We start from the raw sequence: 18434 nt of genomic DNA on the forward strand, positions 1-18434 counted from the left end.
CTGAGATGAACTCAGCCTTGTTGGCCGCAGACCGGCAGTTCCAGAGGCTGCCGGAGACCTGGAACTCCACGTGGGTCGTGCGCGCTGGGACCACCAGGTTAGAGTGGCAGCGGCCACGCGGTGTGGAGCGTTTGTATGGCCTGTGCAGAGGGGAGAGAACAGGGATAGACAGACACATAGTAGACAAGCTACAGAAGAGGCTACGCTAATGCAAAGGAGATTGGAATGACAAGTGGACTACACGTCTCGAATGTTCAGAAAGTTAAGCTTACGTTGCAAAAATCTTATTGACTAAAATGACGAAAATGATACAGTACTGCTGGCTGGTGGAGTAGGCTAGCTAGCAGTGGCTGCGTTGTTTACTTTGAACGTGTAGCTGGCTAGGTAACCTCGATAGTTTCAGTACTACACCTTGTCATGATACAAAGCAACTTTGTAGCTAGCTAGTTAACATAACACTAATCAAGACGTTCCTTGTAATGTATTTAGTTTCTACAATGCTGCTCGTCGGTAATAGTTGGCTGGGTTAGGAAAAATGGCGTCGCGGGGGATGGAAATAGCTGGCTAGCTAACCTCGATGGCTGGCTAGCTAACCTCGATAATTACTAAACTACACAATTATCAAGCTATGACAAAGACAACTAAGTAGCTAGCTAGCTAACACTGCACTAGTCAAATCGTTCCGTTGTAATGTATAAGTATCTACAGCGCTGCTAGTCGGTAACGGTTGGCTAGCTAGCAGTGGGTTAATGATGACTAGGTGTGTTGACTAAGTCTGGCGCCGCGTCGCGGCTGGCTAGCTCACCTCGATAATTACTCAAACTACACAATTATCTTAGATACAGAGACAGCAAAGACAACTATGTAGCTGGCTAACTAACACTAACACCACACTAATCAAGTCGTTACCTTGTAATGTAATAGTTTCTACAGTGCTGCTAGTCGGTAGAAGTTGGCTAGCTAGCAGTGATGACTAGCTAGCTAGCAGCTAGCAGTGTTGACTACGTTAGGAGGACGAAGATAGCTAACCTCGATAATTACTCTAATTACTCTAAACTACACAATTATCTTTGATACAAAGACGGCTATGTAGCTAGCTAAGAAGAATTGCTCAGATCAAACAAATCAAGCCGTTGTAATGTAGTGAAGTGTAATATTACCTGTGGAGCGAAGCGTAGTGCGACTGCTCGCTCCAAACCTGAATAATTTCAGAATTTTTTTAATCTACACACAATACTCCATAATGACAGTGAAAACAGGTTTTTAGAAATTTTTGCAAATGTATAAAATAGAAAAAAAACACACCTTATTTACATAAGTATTCAGACCCTTTGCTATGAGACTCGAAATTGAGCTCAGGTGCATCCTGTTTCCATTGATCACCCTTGAGATGATTCTACAACTTGGAGTCCACCTGTGGTAAATTCAATTGATTTACATGATATGGAAAGGCACACACCTGTCTATATAAGGTCCCACAATTGACAGTGCATGTCGGAGCAAAAACCAAGCCATAAGGTCGAAGGAATTGTCCGTAGAGCTCCGAGCCAGGATTGTGTCGAGGCACAGATCTGGGGAAGGGTACCAAAACATTTCTGCTTCATTGAAGGCCCCCAAGAGCACAGTGGCCTCCATCATTCTTAAATGGAAGATGTTTGGAACCACCAAGACTCTTCCTAGAGCTGGCTGCCCGGCCAAACTGAGCAATCGGGGTAGAAGGGCCTTGGTCAGAGTAGTGACCAAGAACCTGACAGCGCTCTAGTGTTCCTATGTGGAGATGGGAGAACCTTCCAGAAGGACAACCATCCCTGCAGCACTCCACCAATCAGGCCTTTGGCCACTCTACCATAGACGGAAGCCACTCCTCAGTAAAAGGCACATGACAGCCCGCTTTGTGTTTGCTAAAAGGCACCTAAAGTCTCTGACCATGAGAAACAAGATTATCTGGTCTGATGAAACCAAGATTGACTCTTTGGCTTGAATGCCAAGCGTCACGTCTGGAGGAAACCTGGCACCATCCCTACGGTGAAGCATGGTGGTGGCAGCATCATGCTGTGGGGATGTTTTTCAGCGGCAGGGACTGGGAGACTAGTCAGGATCGATGGCAAAGATGAATGGAGCAAAGTACAGAGAGATCCTTGACGAAAACCTACTCCAGAGTGCTCAGGACCTCAGACTGGGGTGAAGGTACACCTTCCAACAGGACAACAACACTAAGCACACAGCCAAGACAACGCAGGAGTGACTTCGGGACAAGTCTCTGAATGTCCTTGTGTGGCCCGACAGAGCCCGGACTTGAACCCGATCTAACTTCTCTGGAGAGACCTGAAAATAGCTGTGCAGTGACGCTCCTCATCCAACCTGACAGAGCTTGAGAGGATCTGCAGAGAAGAATGGGAGAAACTCCCCAAATACAGGTGTGCCAAGCTTGTAGAATCATACCCAAGAAGACTTGATGCTTTAATCACTGCCAAAGGTGCTTCTACAAAGTACTAAGGGTCTGAATACTTATGTAAATGTGATTTTTCAGTTTATTTTTAATACGTTAGCAAAAGTGATATTTTTGCTTTGTCGTTATTGGGTATTTTGTGTAGATTGATGGGGGGGGGACAATTTAATCAATTTTAGAATAAGGCTGTAACGTAACGAAATGTGGAAAAGGTCCAGAGTTCTGAATACTTTCTGAAGGCACTGTACATACTTTTACACTCATCATTTGCTGCTGCTGTTCTTCATTTTACTTGTATTATTATCTATCGTCATACGTAGTCACTTTACTGTATCTACCTCAAATACTGTATCATATCCCGTACTTCTGCACATTGAGCTGGTACTGGTTCTCTCTGTATATAGCTCCACATTGAGCTGGTACTGGTTCTCTCTGTATATAGCTCCACATTGAGCTGGTTCTCTCTGTATATAGCTCCACATTGAGCTGGTTCTCTCTGTATATAGCTCCACATTGAGCTGGTACTGGTTCTCTCTGTGTATAGCTCCACATTGAGCTGGTTCTCTCTGTATATAGCTCTACATTGAGCTGGTTCTCTCTGTATATAGCTCCACATTGAGCTGGTTCTCTCTGTATATAGCTCCACGTTGATCTGGTACTGGTACTCTCTGTATATAGCTCCACGTTGATCTGGTACTGGTACTCTCTGTATATAGCTCCACATTGAGCTGGTTCTCTCTGTATATAGCTCTACATTGAGCTGGTTCTCTCTGTATATAGCTCCACATTGAGCTGGTTCTCTCTGTATATAGCTCCACATTGAGCTGGTACTGGTTCTCTCTGTGTAGCTCTACATTGAGCTGGTTCTCTCTGTGTAGCTCCACATTGAGCTGGTTCTCTCTGTATAGCTCCACATTGAGCTGGTTCTCTCTGTGTATAGCTCCACATTGAGCTGGTTCTCTCTGTGTATAGCTCCACATTGAGCTGGTACTCTCTGTGTATAGCTCCACATTGAGCTCGTTCTCTCTGTGTATAGCTCCACATTGAGCTCGTTCTCTCTGTGTATAGCTCCACATTGAGCTGGTTCTCTCTGTGCATAGCTCCACATTGAGCTGGTTCTCTCTGTGCATAGCTCCACATTGAGCTGGTTCTCTCTGTGCATAGCTCCACATTGAGCTGGTTCTCTCTGTGCATCGCTCCACATTGAGCTGGTTCTCTCTGTGCATCGCTCCACATTGAGCTGGTTCTCTCTGTGTATAGCTCCACATTGAGCTGGTTCTCCCTGTGTATAGCTCCACATTGAGCTGGTTCTCTCTGTGTATAGCTCCACATTTGAGCTGGTTCTCTCTGTGTATAGCTCCACATTGAGCTCGTTCTCTCTGTGTATAGCTCCACATTGAGCTCGTTCTCTCTGTGTATAGCTCCACATTGAGCTCGTTCTCTCTGTGTATAGCTCCACATTGAGCTTGTTCTCTCTGTGTATAGCTGCACATTGAGCTGGTACTCTCTGTATATAGCTACACATTGAGCTGGTTCTCTCTGTGTATAGCTCCACATTGAGCTGGTTCTCTCTGTATATAGCTCCACATTGAGCTGGTTCTCTCTGTGTATATAGCTCCACATTGAGCTGGTTCTCTCTGTGTATATAGCTCCACATTGAGCTGGTTCTCTCTGTGTATATAGCTCCACATTGAGCTGGTTCTCTCTGTGTATATAGCTCCACATTGAGCTGGTTCTCTCTGTGTATATAGCTCCACATTGAGCTGGTTCTCTCTGTGTATATAGCTCCACATTGAGCTGGTTCTCTCTGTGTATATAGCTCCACATTGAGCTGGTTCTCTCTGTGTATATAGCTCCACATTGAGCTGGTTCTCTCTGTGTATATAGCTCCACATTGAGCTGGTTCTCTCTGTGTATATAGCTCCACATTGAGCTGGTTCTCTCTGTGTATATAGCTCCACATTGAGCTGGTTCTCTCTGTATATATAGCTCCACATTGAGCTGGTTCTCTCTGTATATATAGCTCCACATTGAGCTGGTTCTCTCTGTGTATATAGCTCCACATTGAGCTGGTTCTCTCTGTGTATATAGCTCCACATTGAGCTGGTTCTCTCTGTGTATATAGCTCCACATTGAGCTGGTTCTCTCTGTGTATATAGCTCCACATTGAGCTGGTTCTCTCTGTGTATATAGCTCCACATTGAGCTGGTTCTCTCTGTGTATATAGCTCCACATTGAGCTGGTTCTCTCTGTGTATATAGCTCCACATTGAGCTGGTTCTCTCTGTGTATATAGCTCCATTCTTGTATTTTATTCTTGTTACTTTTTTAGTTTTTAGTGGTATTCGTTTTAAACTCTGCAGCGTTGAAGGGCTTGTAAGGAACCATTTCAAGGTAAAGCATACACCAGTTGTATTTGCCGCATGTGACAAATACAATTTGACTTGATTTGTCTGCCCAATATACATCTGTTAGCATGTTTGGTTGATAAACTTCTTCCTTTCATAGTTCTAGCTCTAGTCTACTTGGCTTTTCCTGTGCTGTACTAGGATGCAGGTGGAGAGGGTCGCATGTGTGCTTTCATTGTAGAATGCTAAATAGTTAGTGGGGCAGAGCGAGCGTACAGGCGGTTTCCTGGCTAATTAATGCTAGCGAGACAGAGGCAGATGCACAATCTCTACAGTGTGATTTATGTGAGAGAGAGTCACAGTACTGTGCTGGATATTGAAACGTTTTCTGGATAATTAATGACGTGTGTGTGTGTGTGTGTGTGTGTGTGTGTGTGTGTGTGTGTGTGTGCGTGCGCACCCAGCACTGTGTGCTAGGGTAAACGGGGATAGAGAATGTGCGTGTAGTATTCCTGTCCTGAGGTTTCATGGGTAATTCATGATAGGAAGAGGGGAGAGCAAGGGAAGCTGCTTCTCTCAATGGGTGACTGAGGTACTGTAACTACACAGTAACGTAGTAACACTATCCGCATTGGAGTGCATCTGGCCGCCACTCTGCATCATCTGTCTCTCTTGCCAGCGTGCTGCATCGCTTTCTCTCTCTGTGTATCTCACTGTGTATCTATTTATTTATTTTTTCCCCACTACCTCTGTGTGTCTCCAGTGAGGAGGGGGTGTGTGTGTGTGTGTGTGTGTGTCAGTCATGGAGGATTCCCTCGGGGTCAGGCCTGTTCTATCAGCTGTGTGTCAGGTCTGGTGCCAGGCCAGCCTAGTGCAGCTCAGACCGCAGCAGCCAATGGCTGGCCTCGCTCCGCCTCACGGGGAGGAGGAGGAGGCGGCCGTAGGAAGAGGAGCAGTCACTCAGTGCTGAGGGGGCAAAAAGACACACACACACACACACACTCACACTTGTGCATACACAAGGCACTGCATTAGCCCATTCAAACACACACAGTTGTTGCGCACACATATACACACACACACACACAGACAACGCTCCTTCAGTTCTCTGTCTTGCTGGAAGGCCTTTTGTTGCTCCCTTGAGGGTTCAGTCTAATGCACTAAAACAAACTGAAATTTAGTTTGTTCATTTCCACCAAAATGGCTGACTCACAGCCATTTTAAATGTGTTAAAGCTGCGTCTGCTGACACTTCCTGAAATGCTGACCATGGCACACAGTGGTGACGGTGTCGTGTGAAAAGTTGACAGCCTACGGTACAGCAATACAGTGAATGGAAATTTACATGCAAACTGACAAATAACATGCAAACTTGTTTTGTAGATGAATGTGCGGGTGACCACCATGGACGCAGAGCTGGAGTTTGCCATCCAGCCCAACACCACTGGCAAACAGCTCTTTGACCAGGTAAGAAAGGGCCAGGACTCAATACAAACTGAGAATTCACATAACTTAAAACCTAATAGAACTATAGTATGTAAGATCAAGTGGGTGCTTTACGGTGTTCCTGGATGAGGTTAATTTCTCCCTTTTTGCTGGTATTATCATGGAAGATCAGTCTTTTGATATACACAGTCACTGTTGTCATAGTACCTGTACTGTTCTCCTGTCATGATGGAGCAGTGTTACTGTGACTGACAGTTACTGTTGTCATAGTACCTGTACTGTTCTCCTGTCATGATGGAGCAGCGTTACTGTGACTGACAGTCAGTTACTGTTGTCATAGTACCTGTACTGTTCTCCTGTCATGATGGAGCAGCGTTACTGTGACTGACAGTCAGTTACTGTTGTCATGGTACCTGTACTGTTCTCCTGTCATGATGGAGCAGCATTACTGTGACTGACAGTCAGTTACTGTTGTCATAGTACCTGTACTGTTCTCCTGTCATGATGGAGCAGCGTTACTGTGACTGACAGTCAGTTACTGTTGTCATAGTACCTGTACTGTTCTCCTGTCATGATGGAGCAGCGTTACTGTGACTGACAGTCAGTTACTGTTGTCATAGTACCTGTACTGTTCTCCTGTCATGATGGAGCAGCGTTACTGTTGTCATAGTACCTGTACTGTTCTCCTGTCATGATGGAGCAGCGTTACTGTGACTGACAGTCATGCCAAGGCACCACAGACCCCCCCCCCCCCCCCCATTGCAGTATTGATGTCCCTGGCTGAAATATTCATATGACATAGACATCTAGCTAGCTGGGGGTAAAACTGGGACCTGCCCTGGTCCTATGGTTCACGCAAAGGATTTGTCCCACAAAGTTTCCACTCAACTCATGTCCCCAACTAATTACATCCATGTCATTTCACCAATGACATGGTTATACTGTAGTTTCACAGCTTTGAGGGTGCATTGGAGGTCATTGAAAGACTGTTTTCGGGATCTTTATTGTTGGCTAGATATTTTCTGCAACTTCTCAGCCTGACACTGGAGGAGGATGATGATATTGTAATGTCCAATCCTCATTTCTCTCCCTGTTGAGGTTCCTATACAGCTACTCTGTAACACATGTTAACGATATCGCCTTGACAGCAAACCGTACCAGAGCATTTTCTCACCAACAGAAGCTGGAGAGTGTGTAGGAGGGCTGAACAACTGTAGTGAATGAGGCCATTGACATGTGCAGGCAGGTGGCGACTGTCCGACTGTCCTGGACTGTGTCCAGCTGTCTTCTCACAGTCCACAGTGTGTGTGTTGTATTCCCAGTACACACACACACACACACACACACACACACACACACACACACACACACACACACACACACACACACACACACACACACACACACACACAGTCCATTTCCAGGGCTTCAGCAGGAGTTATGGACGTCCGGCTCATTGCCCTCCTCTGCAGTAACAGGCAGAGTGAATCTAAGTAGCTTGTTGCCTCGTGTCAACTGGCTGGCCTATTAGTCACCCTCCCAGAGTTTAATGGTGAGCCCAGGGCACGTTATGGAGAAGTTATGCCACAGTGGGCTCATCGCTGCCGAGGAGGCTCCAGTCAAGCAGAGGCTAAAACACCCCTCTCAATCTCTATTAAACCCGCATTGCAGTATTTATTTACACAGTAGCATGCGAGCCTAACTTCCATCCTAGTCACACAAAATCTGATAACTTTTGTCACGAAACAAATGGTTGCTAGCATGTTGCGTTCTATGACTTTTCACATGAGAAATGTATGACTTTCTCAGTAATCCCACCTTCCAACTGTTTGATGGTGGAGTATTGTCTGACGTTGTTAACAGGTGGTGAAGACGGTGGGGCTTCGAGAGGTCTGGTTCTTCGGACTGCAGTACGTGGACAGCAAGGGTTACAGCACGTGGCTGAAGCTTAATAAAAAGGTGAGTCCTCTCTCGCTCTCGTGTTTTCACTTGGTGTCTCTTTCTCTCGCTCTCCGTTTCCAGAGCAGCTGCCAGCAGGCAGTCAGTTTGAGCTGGTTATTAGGCTGTGGTCAGGTGGCCTCAGATGTGCACTTTCACAGGCTTCCTGTCACATTCACGCCAAAGACCCTCCGACCCCAAAAAAGCTGCTCTGAAGTGCCGTAAAAGACAGAGCAAGTGTGTGTGTGTGTGTGTGTTGTTGGAACTGGTTCAGTATTCGTGGAGCAGTGTGGTTCTGTCAGGGTGATCTACAACAGGATTTATTTTAACAGTTGTCTCCACTGGAAAGTATTCTGATTCTAGGCCCCGGAGTCTGGGACATAAGCGGCTGTAAAGAGGGTCCAATCCTATCACTAATTAGGAAAAGATTAGATAACAGAAGAAGTTTGTTCATACCTTTATGGCTTCATAACCAACTTCTATGATTTATCTTTATAGCCCAGCTTATAAAGATTAGATTGTAAAGCTTCTGGATCAAAGATGGATGCTTACTTATTAGCCAGCCACGTTTTTGTTTGTCAGCGCAGATAAAGGAGAGGAGACAAGGTGATAGAAGGCACTTCAGACTACTGAGACTGTCTACCTCTAGTGGTCTTGTTGTCCTTGTCCTCTCCAGGTGACAGCCCAGGATGTGAAGAAGGAGAACCCTCTGCAGTTTAAGTTCCGGGCCAAGTTCTTCCCTGAGGACGTGTCTGAGGAGCTGATCCAGGAGATCACACAGAGACTCTTCTTCCTGCAGGTAACTGACACTAGCTGTGTTCCAATACTCATACTATCCATACTATTTGTGAGGTAAATTGAGAACGTAGTATGCTTATTGGTCATAGTATGGATATATTTAGTATGCCCAAAGTTCCCGAATGTTGTAATACATTCGCCAAAATACGAAGTATACAAACGGTGGACACTATTTCTGCGCTTTTAGGGCCCATAATGCAATTCTTCAGAAAATGAGCGCGTCTTCACAACATTTTCAGATTTGGCGTAAAATATGCAGCCGAAGTCCGGCGAGAGCGGATACAAATTCATTGCTTTAACTAATTATGACAACTGTTAAGAAATTAACAATGTAATTAAGTAATTCATTTTTCAAATAAGTTACTGACAATTTGTTAGGTACGCTAGCATTATAGCATATCATTAAAGCAGTTGCTTGTATGTACTGGTATGTTAGCTATCTACCTACATATCTACCTAACGGTAGTTGGCTACTAATGCATCGAACTTGCCAGGATATTAACTATAGGCTATTTACCTACCCAATGTTTATTGACTTGATTATTCACGTTATGCTAAGTGTATAGTCGTTGTGCGTTCTTAATGGACATTGTTAATGAAGTCTAGCTAGTAATTAATAACAAGCTAGCAAGAAGTTGCATAGCAACAGCATCAACTTCCGGTAGACCGGCAAAGCACTAGTACACTCAACTGAAAGGATACCGTTCGCTTACAGTATGCTAAAATGAACTAATAGTATACAGTATGTTACTATGGGTATTCGAACACAGCTTCTGTCTGTCACACACTGATGACATCACCATGTCGGGCGGGGTGGGGGGGGCCCTCTTCATTGCTGGTCTAGGATTCTAAGTCTTGACGGTCAAAAACAGACGTACTCGTACTATGTTTACTCGTAGTGTCTTAATGCCAAATCCTTCTTAAGTTCAGTACTCAGTGGCTGAGGAGGTCACATGACCTCTACTTTATTTTTCTCTTTCTGTTTTCCGCTCTCCTTTTGGCTTCTCTGACCAGGTGAAGGAGGCCATTTTGAACGATGAGAACTACTGTCCCCCGGAGACTGCCGTGCTGCTGGCATCCTACTCTGTCCAGGCCAAGTACGCCGACTACAACAAAGACAGCCACAAGCCTGGCTACCTCACCAACGACAGACTGCTGCCACAGAGGTGAGTGGCCGCTGGCCAGACGCAGGGATATCCCAGAGTCATGCACCATCCACATACTAACAAGGAATCCTGGAATGTACTTTTATTTATTTTTTGATTTCCTCTGGAATGTTCTGTGTTGTGTAGAGTCCTGGAGCAGCACAAGCTCACCAAGGAGCAGTGGGAGGACCGGATACAGACCTGGCATGAGGAGCACAGAGGCATGCTCAGGTCTGTCTGGATTTCTTTCTCTTTCTCTGTGTTTGTTTATGAGGGTTATTGGGAGAGGTGTTTTTGTCTCGTAGAGGATGCATGTTTCTGAATGGTTCCCCCACAACGAGACAGTTCAATGTCAGAAACGTAACGCTGACGTGTGTTTCCCCAGAGAGGACTCTATGATGGAGTACCTGAAGATCGCTCAGGACCTGGAGATGTACGGGGTCAACTACTTTGAGATCAAGAACAAGAAGGGGACAGAGCTGTGGCTGGGAGTGGACGCCCTGGGACTCAACATCTATGAACACGAAGACAAGTCAGTCTCACTACTACTACAGCTGTATCTACTATGGCTGGCCTATTGGAAATCCACTGTTAAACTACGTACTGTAATGATAAGCAGATGTTTAATCAGATTTCGCCTAGTTGTTCTACTTTACAAACCGGTTTGAGAGTGTTGGGGTGACTGAAAGATGTCCAAGAAGGAAAGAAAGGGAAGGATGAGTAAATGTTATTTTTAGCAGTAGAGGAGAGAGGGGTGGGGTCTGTTACTCTTCCTGTCTTCCTCCCATTCGTGGGTGGGACACGGCTTTGAAATGGTTTCCTGTCCTGCCACTCAGACCCATTCCCTTTCTTTCCCAACACTGACCGCACATCAGCTGGTACACAATAATTCAGTGCCCATCTCTTGAGTAGAGACTTGTATTGGCAGGACTGAAATCTGATCACAGATCACTATAATATACAGCAATTGACTTGGATTTATTTGGAGGTCTCTCGCATATCATCGCCATCTGCTGGCAGCTTTTATAGCAAAATATTCTACACCCCAAAGATATAACTTCATTTTGAGTATTGAAAACTGTCTGTGTGCATCAATTACCAAATATCAACATTTCCCCCCAGACTGACACCAAAGATCGGCTTCCCTTGGAGCGAGATCCGAAACATCTCCTTCAACGACAAGAAGTTCGTCATCAAACCCATCGACAAGAAAGCTCCAGTAAGTCTCCCTTCGTCTGATTTCCCTTTAAGATCCCAAAACGACGAGATGTGAAGGCACAGATCCTTTTTCCAGAACACTTTAATCTGTAGTAGTGAAAGATACTCTAAAGAGGTGGTCATATTCTCTGTTGTCAAACATAGTAATCTCATGGTCTATCTAGCCATCCTAACGGTTTTCCCCTGAACTCGGTCTCCTATGTCCCTGTAGGACTTTGTGTTCTACGCGCCGCGGTTGCGCATCAACAAGCGTATCCTGGCTCTGTGTATGGGGAACCACGAGCTGTACATGAGGAGGAGGAAGCCTGACACCATCGAGGTGCAGCAGATGAAGGCCCAGGCCAGAGAGGAGAAACATCACAAACAGCAGGAGAGGTACAGGAGGAGCACACACACACAGACACAGACACACACACACAGACGCATCTTACGCAAGCACACACACTTTACTTTCATAGTCATGGCTATATGTTGACAGAAATGAAAGCCTATGTAAAGATACAACATACCTGCTATGAAATGTATGTTTGTACCTTTCTAACAAACAACCATATCACCTTTTCAGAATATTTTATAAAGTCAATATGAATCATCCAGAATGTTGATATTACATACAGACAGGCAGGACGTCATGTACGATACATTGCCATGTCAGTTTGATACTCTGGATATTACAGTACACTTTAATAAGATCCAAAATCACTATTGATGTGACGATGAAAAACACACCTATATAGTGCTTCGTTGCAAGGGTTCATTTCCTAGCGGTTAGATGAGATATCCCTTCATCAATTCCTGACAGAGCCCAGCTGGAGAACGAGAAGAAGAAACGAGAGCACGCGGAGAAAGAGAAGGAGAGAATAGAGCGAGAGAAGGACGAGCTGATGCAGAGACTGAGGCTGATCGAGGACCAGACGATGAGGGCCCAGAAAGGTATCAGTCTGCCTCTTCCCACAGCGCCCCTGACCTTCAACCCACTACTGAAGACACGCTACAAGGCCAGATGAATTCAGCCTTCATGCAAATAAGAGCCTTCTGCACCTTTTATTTGCCATAGGGAATTAGATATTTACTTAAATGTATTGTCCCAGGGCAATATCAGGTGCAAATGTTGCACTGTTGCAAATGCTGGTCAGTGACAGTCAGTATGCCAATGGGACCTGACCCTAACCTTCTAGACTGGTCCTCACTGCACCACGGTACTAAACTCTCATCTCTTACTTCTTATAGGACTGTTCTCAGCACCAGGTAAACATTAAGTCCACTCAGAAACACTTCTTTAAACCCCAACCCTACCACCTGACCTTAAAGACTTGGGCGGTGTGTTGAGACATCCATGTTGTATTCTTTTTGTTCTGTACTGTTTTTACTGTTGTGTGGGTCCTCTCACTTTTTATAGGCATTTCCTGTCTATTATATCATTTTTCCTTCGTTTTTGTTGTTTGTTCTTAGTCAATCACATTTGTGAGATCATGGCTGACTGAGCCTCCCATTGGTCACATTGTAGAAATTGTGGGAGCTGCTGGACATGGTTTGAGGAAGAAGAAAATATATATTTTTGAGACGGTCTAACGGACTCTGTATTTTGTTAATGGTCACAGAGTTGGAGGAGCAGACACACAGAGCCCTGGAGCTGGAGCAGGAGAGGAAGAGATCCAGGGAGGAGGCGGAGAGGCTGGAGAGGGAGAGACAGGCGGCGGAGGAGGCCAAGGCGGAGCTGGCCAGGCAGGCTGCTGACCAGATGAAGAACCAGGAACAACTGGCCGCTGAGCTGGGCGAGTTCACCGCCAAAATAGCCCTGCTGGAGGAAGCCAAGAGAAAAAAGGAAGAGGAGGCCACTGAATGGCAGCAGAAGGTAACTACCTCTCTACATTCTGTGTCCTGGTTACAATATAGACTGTATAGAATCAGTCTGTTGAACACAGTAGGTTGTACTGAAATCGTTGCATCTTCCTGAATAAGTCCCATAACTCACCCGCACTTCTCCTCCCTGACTCCCCTTCTCCCCAGGCCATCTCAGCCCAGGACGACCTGGAGAAGACCAAGGAGGAGCTGAAGACGGTGATGACGATCCCGTCGGCGCCAGCGGGCGGCTCCACAGAGAGCGAGCATGAAGAGCAGGACGAGAACCACGCAGAGGACGCCGCCGAGCTCTCCCTGGAGGGCGTGAGCGCCCTGGACCTGCGCAGCGAGGAGGAGCGCGTCACCGAGGCCCAGAAGAACGAGCGCCTCAAGAAACAGCTGCAGGTCAGTCCCCTCTGACCTCTAACCTTTAACCTACGTAACAGCCAGTGTAATCCCGTGGCGCGTTATTCAAATACCTTAGAAATGCTATTACTTCAATTTCTCAAACATATGACTATTTTACACCATTTTAAAGACAAGACTCTCGTTAATCTAACCACACTGTCCGATTTCAAAAAGGCTTTACAACGAAAGCAAAACATTAGATTATGTCAGCAGAGTACCCAGCCAGAAATAATCAGACACCCATTTTTCAAGCTAGCATATAATGTCACAAAAACCAAAACCACAGCTAAATGCAGCACTAACCTTTGATGATCTTCATCAGATGACACTCCTAGGACATTATGTTATACAATACATGCATGTTTTGTTCAATCAAGTTAATATTTATATAAAAAACCAGCTTTTTACATTAGCATGTGACTAGCATGTGACTAGCATTCCCACCGAACACTTCCGGTGAATTTACTAAATTTCTCACGATAAACGTTCACAAAAAACATAACAATTATTTTAAGAATTATAGATACAGAACTCCTTTATGTAATCGCGGTGTCCGATTTTAAAATAGCTTTTCGGTGAAAGCACATTTTGCAATATTCTGAGTAGATAGCCCGACCATCACAGGCTAGTTATTTTGACACTCACCAAACTCAGATTTACTATAAGAAAAATTGGATTACCTTTGCTGTTCTTCGTCAGAATGCACTCCCAGGACTTCTACTTAAACAACAAATGTTGGTTTGGTTCCAAATAATCCATAGTTATATCCAAATAGCGGCGTTTTGTTCATGCATTCAAGACACTATCCGAAGGGTGACGCGCCCGGCGCATTTCGTGACAAAAAATGTCAAAATATTCCATTACCGTACTTCGAAGCATGTCAAACGCTGTTTAAAATCCATTTTTATGCGATTTTTCTCGTACAATAGCGATAATATTCCGACCGGGAGTCGTTGTTTTCGTTCAAAGACTGAAAATGTAAACATGGAGTCGTCTCGTGCACGCGTGCGCCCGTCTCATTGTTCTCAGATCGACCACTTACCAAATGCGGTACTGTTTTTCAGCCATGGCCTGCAAAGTCATCATTCAACGTTCTGGCGCCTTCTGAGAGCCTATGGGAGCGTTAGAAAATGTCACGTTACAGCAGAGATCCTTTGTTTTGGATAGAGATGACAAAGAAGGCCAAGAAATGGTCAGAGAGGGCGCTTCCTGTTTGGAATCTTCTCAGGTTTTGGCCTGCCAAATGAGTTCTGTTATACTCACAGACACCATTCAAAACAGTTTTAGAAACTTTAGGGTGTTTTCTATCCAAATCAAACAATTATATGCATATTCTAGTTACTGGGCAGGAGTAGTAACCAGATTAAATCGGGTACGTTTTTTTATCCGGCCGTGCAAATACTGCCCCCTAGCCCCAACAGGTTAACACCAAGACCTGATGACCTCCCCTTAAAGGGCTTTGTTTAGTTGCTGGATGGTGTTAACTGTCATTGAGAGGTTTCAATCACCTCTCTTTATTCTCCCTTTCTCTCCTCCCCAGGTGTTGAGCTCGGAGCTGGCTGAAGCCATAGACGATACCATGAAGACCCGGAATGACATGCTTCACGCGGAGAACGTGAAGGCCGGGAGAGACAAGTACAAGACCCTACGTCAGATCCGCCTGGGCAACACCAAGCAGCGCATCGACGAGTTTGAGTCCATGTGATCTGGTCTTGGTCCCCCCATCTGTCCATTGGCGACTCGCTTTTCGTCAAAGCAACAGGCTCTGTCTCTCCTACACTCCCCCCTTTTCCCCGTACCCATACCCGCAAAGGTTCCAGAGGGCACGGCAGCCACCGCCTCAAACTTTGCCAAAGCTCTGCCCGCATCGCCATCAGGAATCGCCCAATCGGGCGCAAGCAACGCTTTGCACCGTTCCGAACATGCTATCCTCCTTGTATTGCAAAGAATACGTCTGTGCTTTGCTTTCAAATATCTAATATGGAGACACACAAGAAAAACCAAAATGGGGAAGATTGGATTTTTAAGCGAACAAGGCTATCGGAAGCTTTTTTTTGTTCTCGCCGGTAAGCTAGTATGCAAAGCTTTAGTATTACTGACTCTGTTATCTTCAGTTGAACGTATTCATGTTGTCTGGTACTTTCAGAACCTTTTTTTGTTTTTGTTCTGATCTATGGTTCTGACACGTTTTATTGAAGCCCTGTTAAAGTTCTCTGTGCTCATTGTAAACTTTGAAGGTAGATCGGTCCGAGGCTGGTAGAGGCTTGTGTTAGTTAGGGGATCGATCCATTCAGTTATGTTGTGAACAATTTCAAAACATTGAATTGTTTTAAAACAAATGAGTCCATGGGTAACAGGGTTGACGTGTTGTGCTCGACCCACTCAGTCTTCTACCACAAAATGGCCAAAAAGAGTAGAACCAGCTCTCCTGCTTTTACACTATGATTTGACTATTAGATGTTCCATTTTTCTTTTGGAGAAAAATATATTTAAAAAGGAATATTTTCAACATATTAAAGTGAGAGTTCAGTTGTCGTAACAGGGTTGACCTTAAAATGAGAGACCAGGTTTTTTGTAACCTTAAAATGAATCGCATGAAATAAAGTCTTCAGAAATTACTTTGTCAAAGCAACAAAATAACTATTGCTTAACAATGATGGTGAAAACCTGGAGAAATGTTGATGTTAAGTGGGTTGAAGTCTTCCTGGAAGTCGGAGGCTGCACGGAGATGAATGCTGAATTTATTCCACTTTAGTAAGTCTTTATATGCATATAAAAAATATGATTTATTGAATTTACCGTGGAGTCTATATTAAAGGGCAATTCATTGAAAAGAACAGGCTTTTAAAATTCTATATCGATGCACCATTTCGTCTTAAAATATCAAAGGGATGCAAAAGGAAGTCATTTTGTGGAATGGCCCTACTATCTAGACTCAGTGCAAAGCCACTACACCAGTCTTGGGGAGAGGTGCGAGTCTTGATTAATAAATTACTGGTCTCCAATGGGAAGCCAATGATTTCACGTGATAAGGTTGTAGAATATAGCGTGATTTGGTGCTCAAGGATACATAATGTTGTAGTTAAGCACATTTGGTCGGAGATAAGCTGATATTATGGTGAAGATAAGCTAATTGGTTAGGTGTGTGTGAGCGAGAGACGGGTAGGAAGAGAGTGAAAGCTGTGAGTTTAGTTCCTGTGAGCTGACTCCTAGTGTTTCATGTCCAGTCACCATAGATGGTTTTCACTGCCTACCAGCTCACAAAGGCCCAGGAAAGATGGACAGAGGTGCTGTGAGAGTGCCAGTATGTCTGTCTCTGCATCGTAACTTTTGAAGAGGTATACCATTGTCTTTCTGGCTGGGAGAGCACATGAAAACGTCAGTCCTCGTCAGAGAACAGATCTCTACCTCAATACTGTAACCACAGTGACTGACCAATCAAATACTCGGTCTCAATCCCCTCCCACAGATTCTGAGTTTTGACTGGCTTGACTAGTTCAGACTAAGAGGCGATGTTGCTTTATTGGTTAACATTTCAACCGAAATAAGAATGCTATTTTTATGCCAGATGTACTTTCAAGCGGTGACTCATTGAAGTGTCACTAGTGGAGACGATTGATCAAAAAATGTTTTACATGGTGGCCTCTTTGATACATCTACCTTATGTTTTGTGTTAAAGTTTCTCTGAACTGTAACTACACCTAAATTATTCAGAAGATCAAGCAATCCAAGCCAATCCAGCACCGAGGACAGGGCTGTGAGTCTGTAGAGGACTGTTCTGATACTGTGCAGTAGTGAGGTTGAGGACTTCAGTGACCCATGCTGTGTAGACATGGTGTCCTGTGGTAGTGGAGCTGGTTTGACCCGGGACCTGTATCTCTCTGCCGACAGCCAACTGGGGCCAGAATAGGACCGTCATGTTTCTTCTCTGCTGCTGGACAGATCTGCTCACCGTTCTCTGCCACAGCTGTCAGCAGGATGGCTGGAAACCCAATGGCAGAGTGCCACCATTTTAGGACTGTGAAGAGACAGACGGGTGCAGATGTCAGAGGTGAATGTGCCCCCCATCTATTCGCTCTCATTAGAGGGACCCAACCTCTTGGGTCACCTCCCCCACCTCAATCTTAGAATTCTGCAGATTTAAATGTTATGTTCAGTGGGAATAGAGAACAGGCCAATTACTTTTTTTCAGACCTTGATCTTTTCTCACACAACCTTTTTACTCGATCCAACTCACATTAACTCCAGTTTTGTGGATAAATGTTACTGATGTGTTTTGAACGAACCGGAGTGTTAAGTTTTTATTTACAATCGGATGAAGTGATTATTTATGCTACACTAGACAGCTGGTTTAAGTTGAGATCTTTAAAGCCAGAGTTTTAATAAAATAAAGCACTTGTTTGGATCCGGAGGACACTGAAGGGGCTTGACCCAAACCTGCCTTTTAGTTAACCCAGAGAGTGTCCAAATAGAGGTTTTATTTGCCATAGCAGGTGAAAAAAAAAAACTGTGCTTCCAACTGTTATTTTTGTAATGTGTTCCAAGATCAAACTAACTACCAGCATGCGTCAGTTGCTCACTGGAGGTGAAAAGAGAACTCTACATGCCAGCATCCCCCATATTTAGGGCAGGGTGCTTTGAGTTGGGCTTTTCCCATTGGCTGAGCCTGTTAGCCCGCTTGTGTTTGACCTCCAATGAGAACCATGTCAGTGATGCCTCTGTTGGAAACAGCTGTCATGTTTGCAGTTCAGTTTTTCCTTATGTTTAAACTAGTGTTTCTGTAAGATAAAAGACACAGATGGACCTCAGTCCATTTGGTTTCACAATAAAAGTTCAACAACAAA

General features: G+C 44.8%; 1 protein-coding gene across 2 annotated transcripts in view; it reads left to right on the top strand.

The window, feature by feature from the left end:
- The window catches only part of LOC106574536 (radixin), a 35780-nt gene extending 17346 nt beyond the window's left edge, over window positions 1-18434 (top strand). The window contains exons 3-15 of one of the 2 annotated variants that reach the window (XM_014150485.3): window positions 6179-6262; window positions 8105-8200; window positions 8856-8978; window positions 9992-10143; window positions 10270-10353; window positions 10508-10654; window positions 11245-11341; window positions 11552-11715; window positions 12143-12273; window positions 12571-12588; window positions 12942-13195; window positions 13351-13587; window positions 15131-18434. In XM_014150485.3, the coding sequence (XP_014005960.3) occupies window positions 6179-6262; window positions 8105-8200; window positions 8856-8978; window positions 9992-10143; window positions 10270-10353; window positions 10508-10654; window positions 11245-11341; window positions 11552-11715; window positions 12143-12273; window positions 12571-12588; window positions 12942-13195; window positions 13351-13587; window positions 15131-15295 (1752 nt within the window). In that variant the 3' untranslated portion in view covers window positions 15296-18434. The remainder of the gene's footprint in view (window positions 1-6178; window positions 6263-8104; window positions 8201-8855; window positions 8979-9991; window positions 10144-10269; window positions 10354-10507; window positions 10655-11244; window positions 11342-11551; window positions 11716-12142; window positions 12274-12570; window positions 12589-12941; window positions 13196-13350; window positions 13588-15130) is intronic. The other variant, XM_014150487.3, reaches the window with a different exon arrangement.

This window comes from Salmo salar, chromosome 16 (assembly GCF_965601325.2).
Source record: "Salmo salar chromosome 16, fSalSal1, whole genome shotgun sequence".
NCBI lineage: Eukaryota > Metazoa > Chordata > Actinopteri > Salmoniformes > Salmonidae > Salmo > Salmo salar.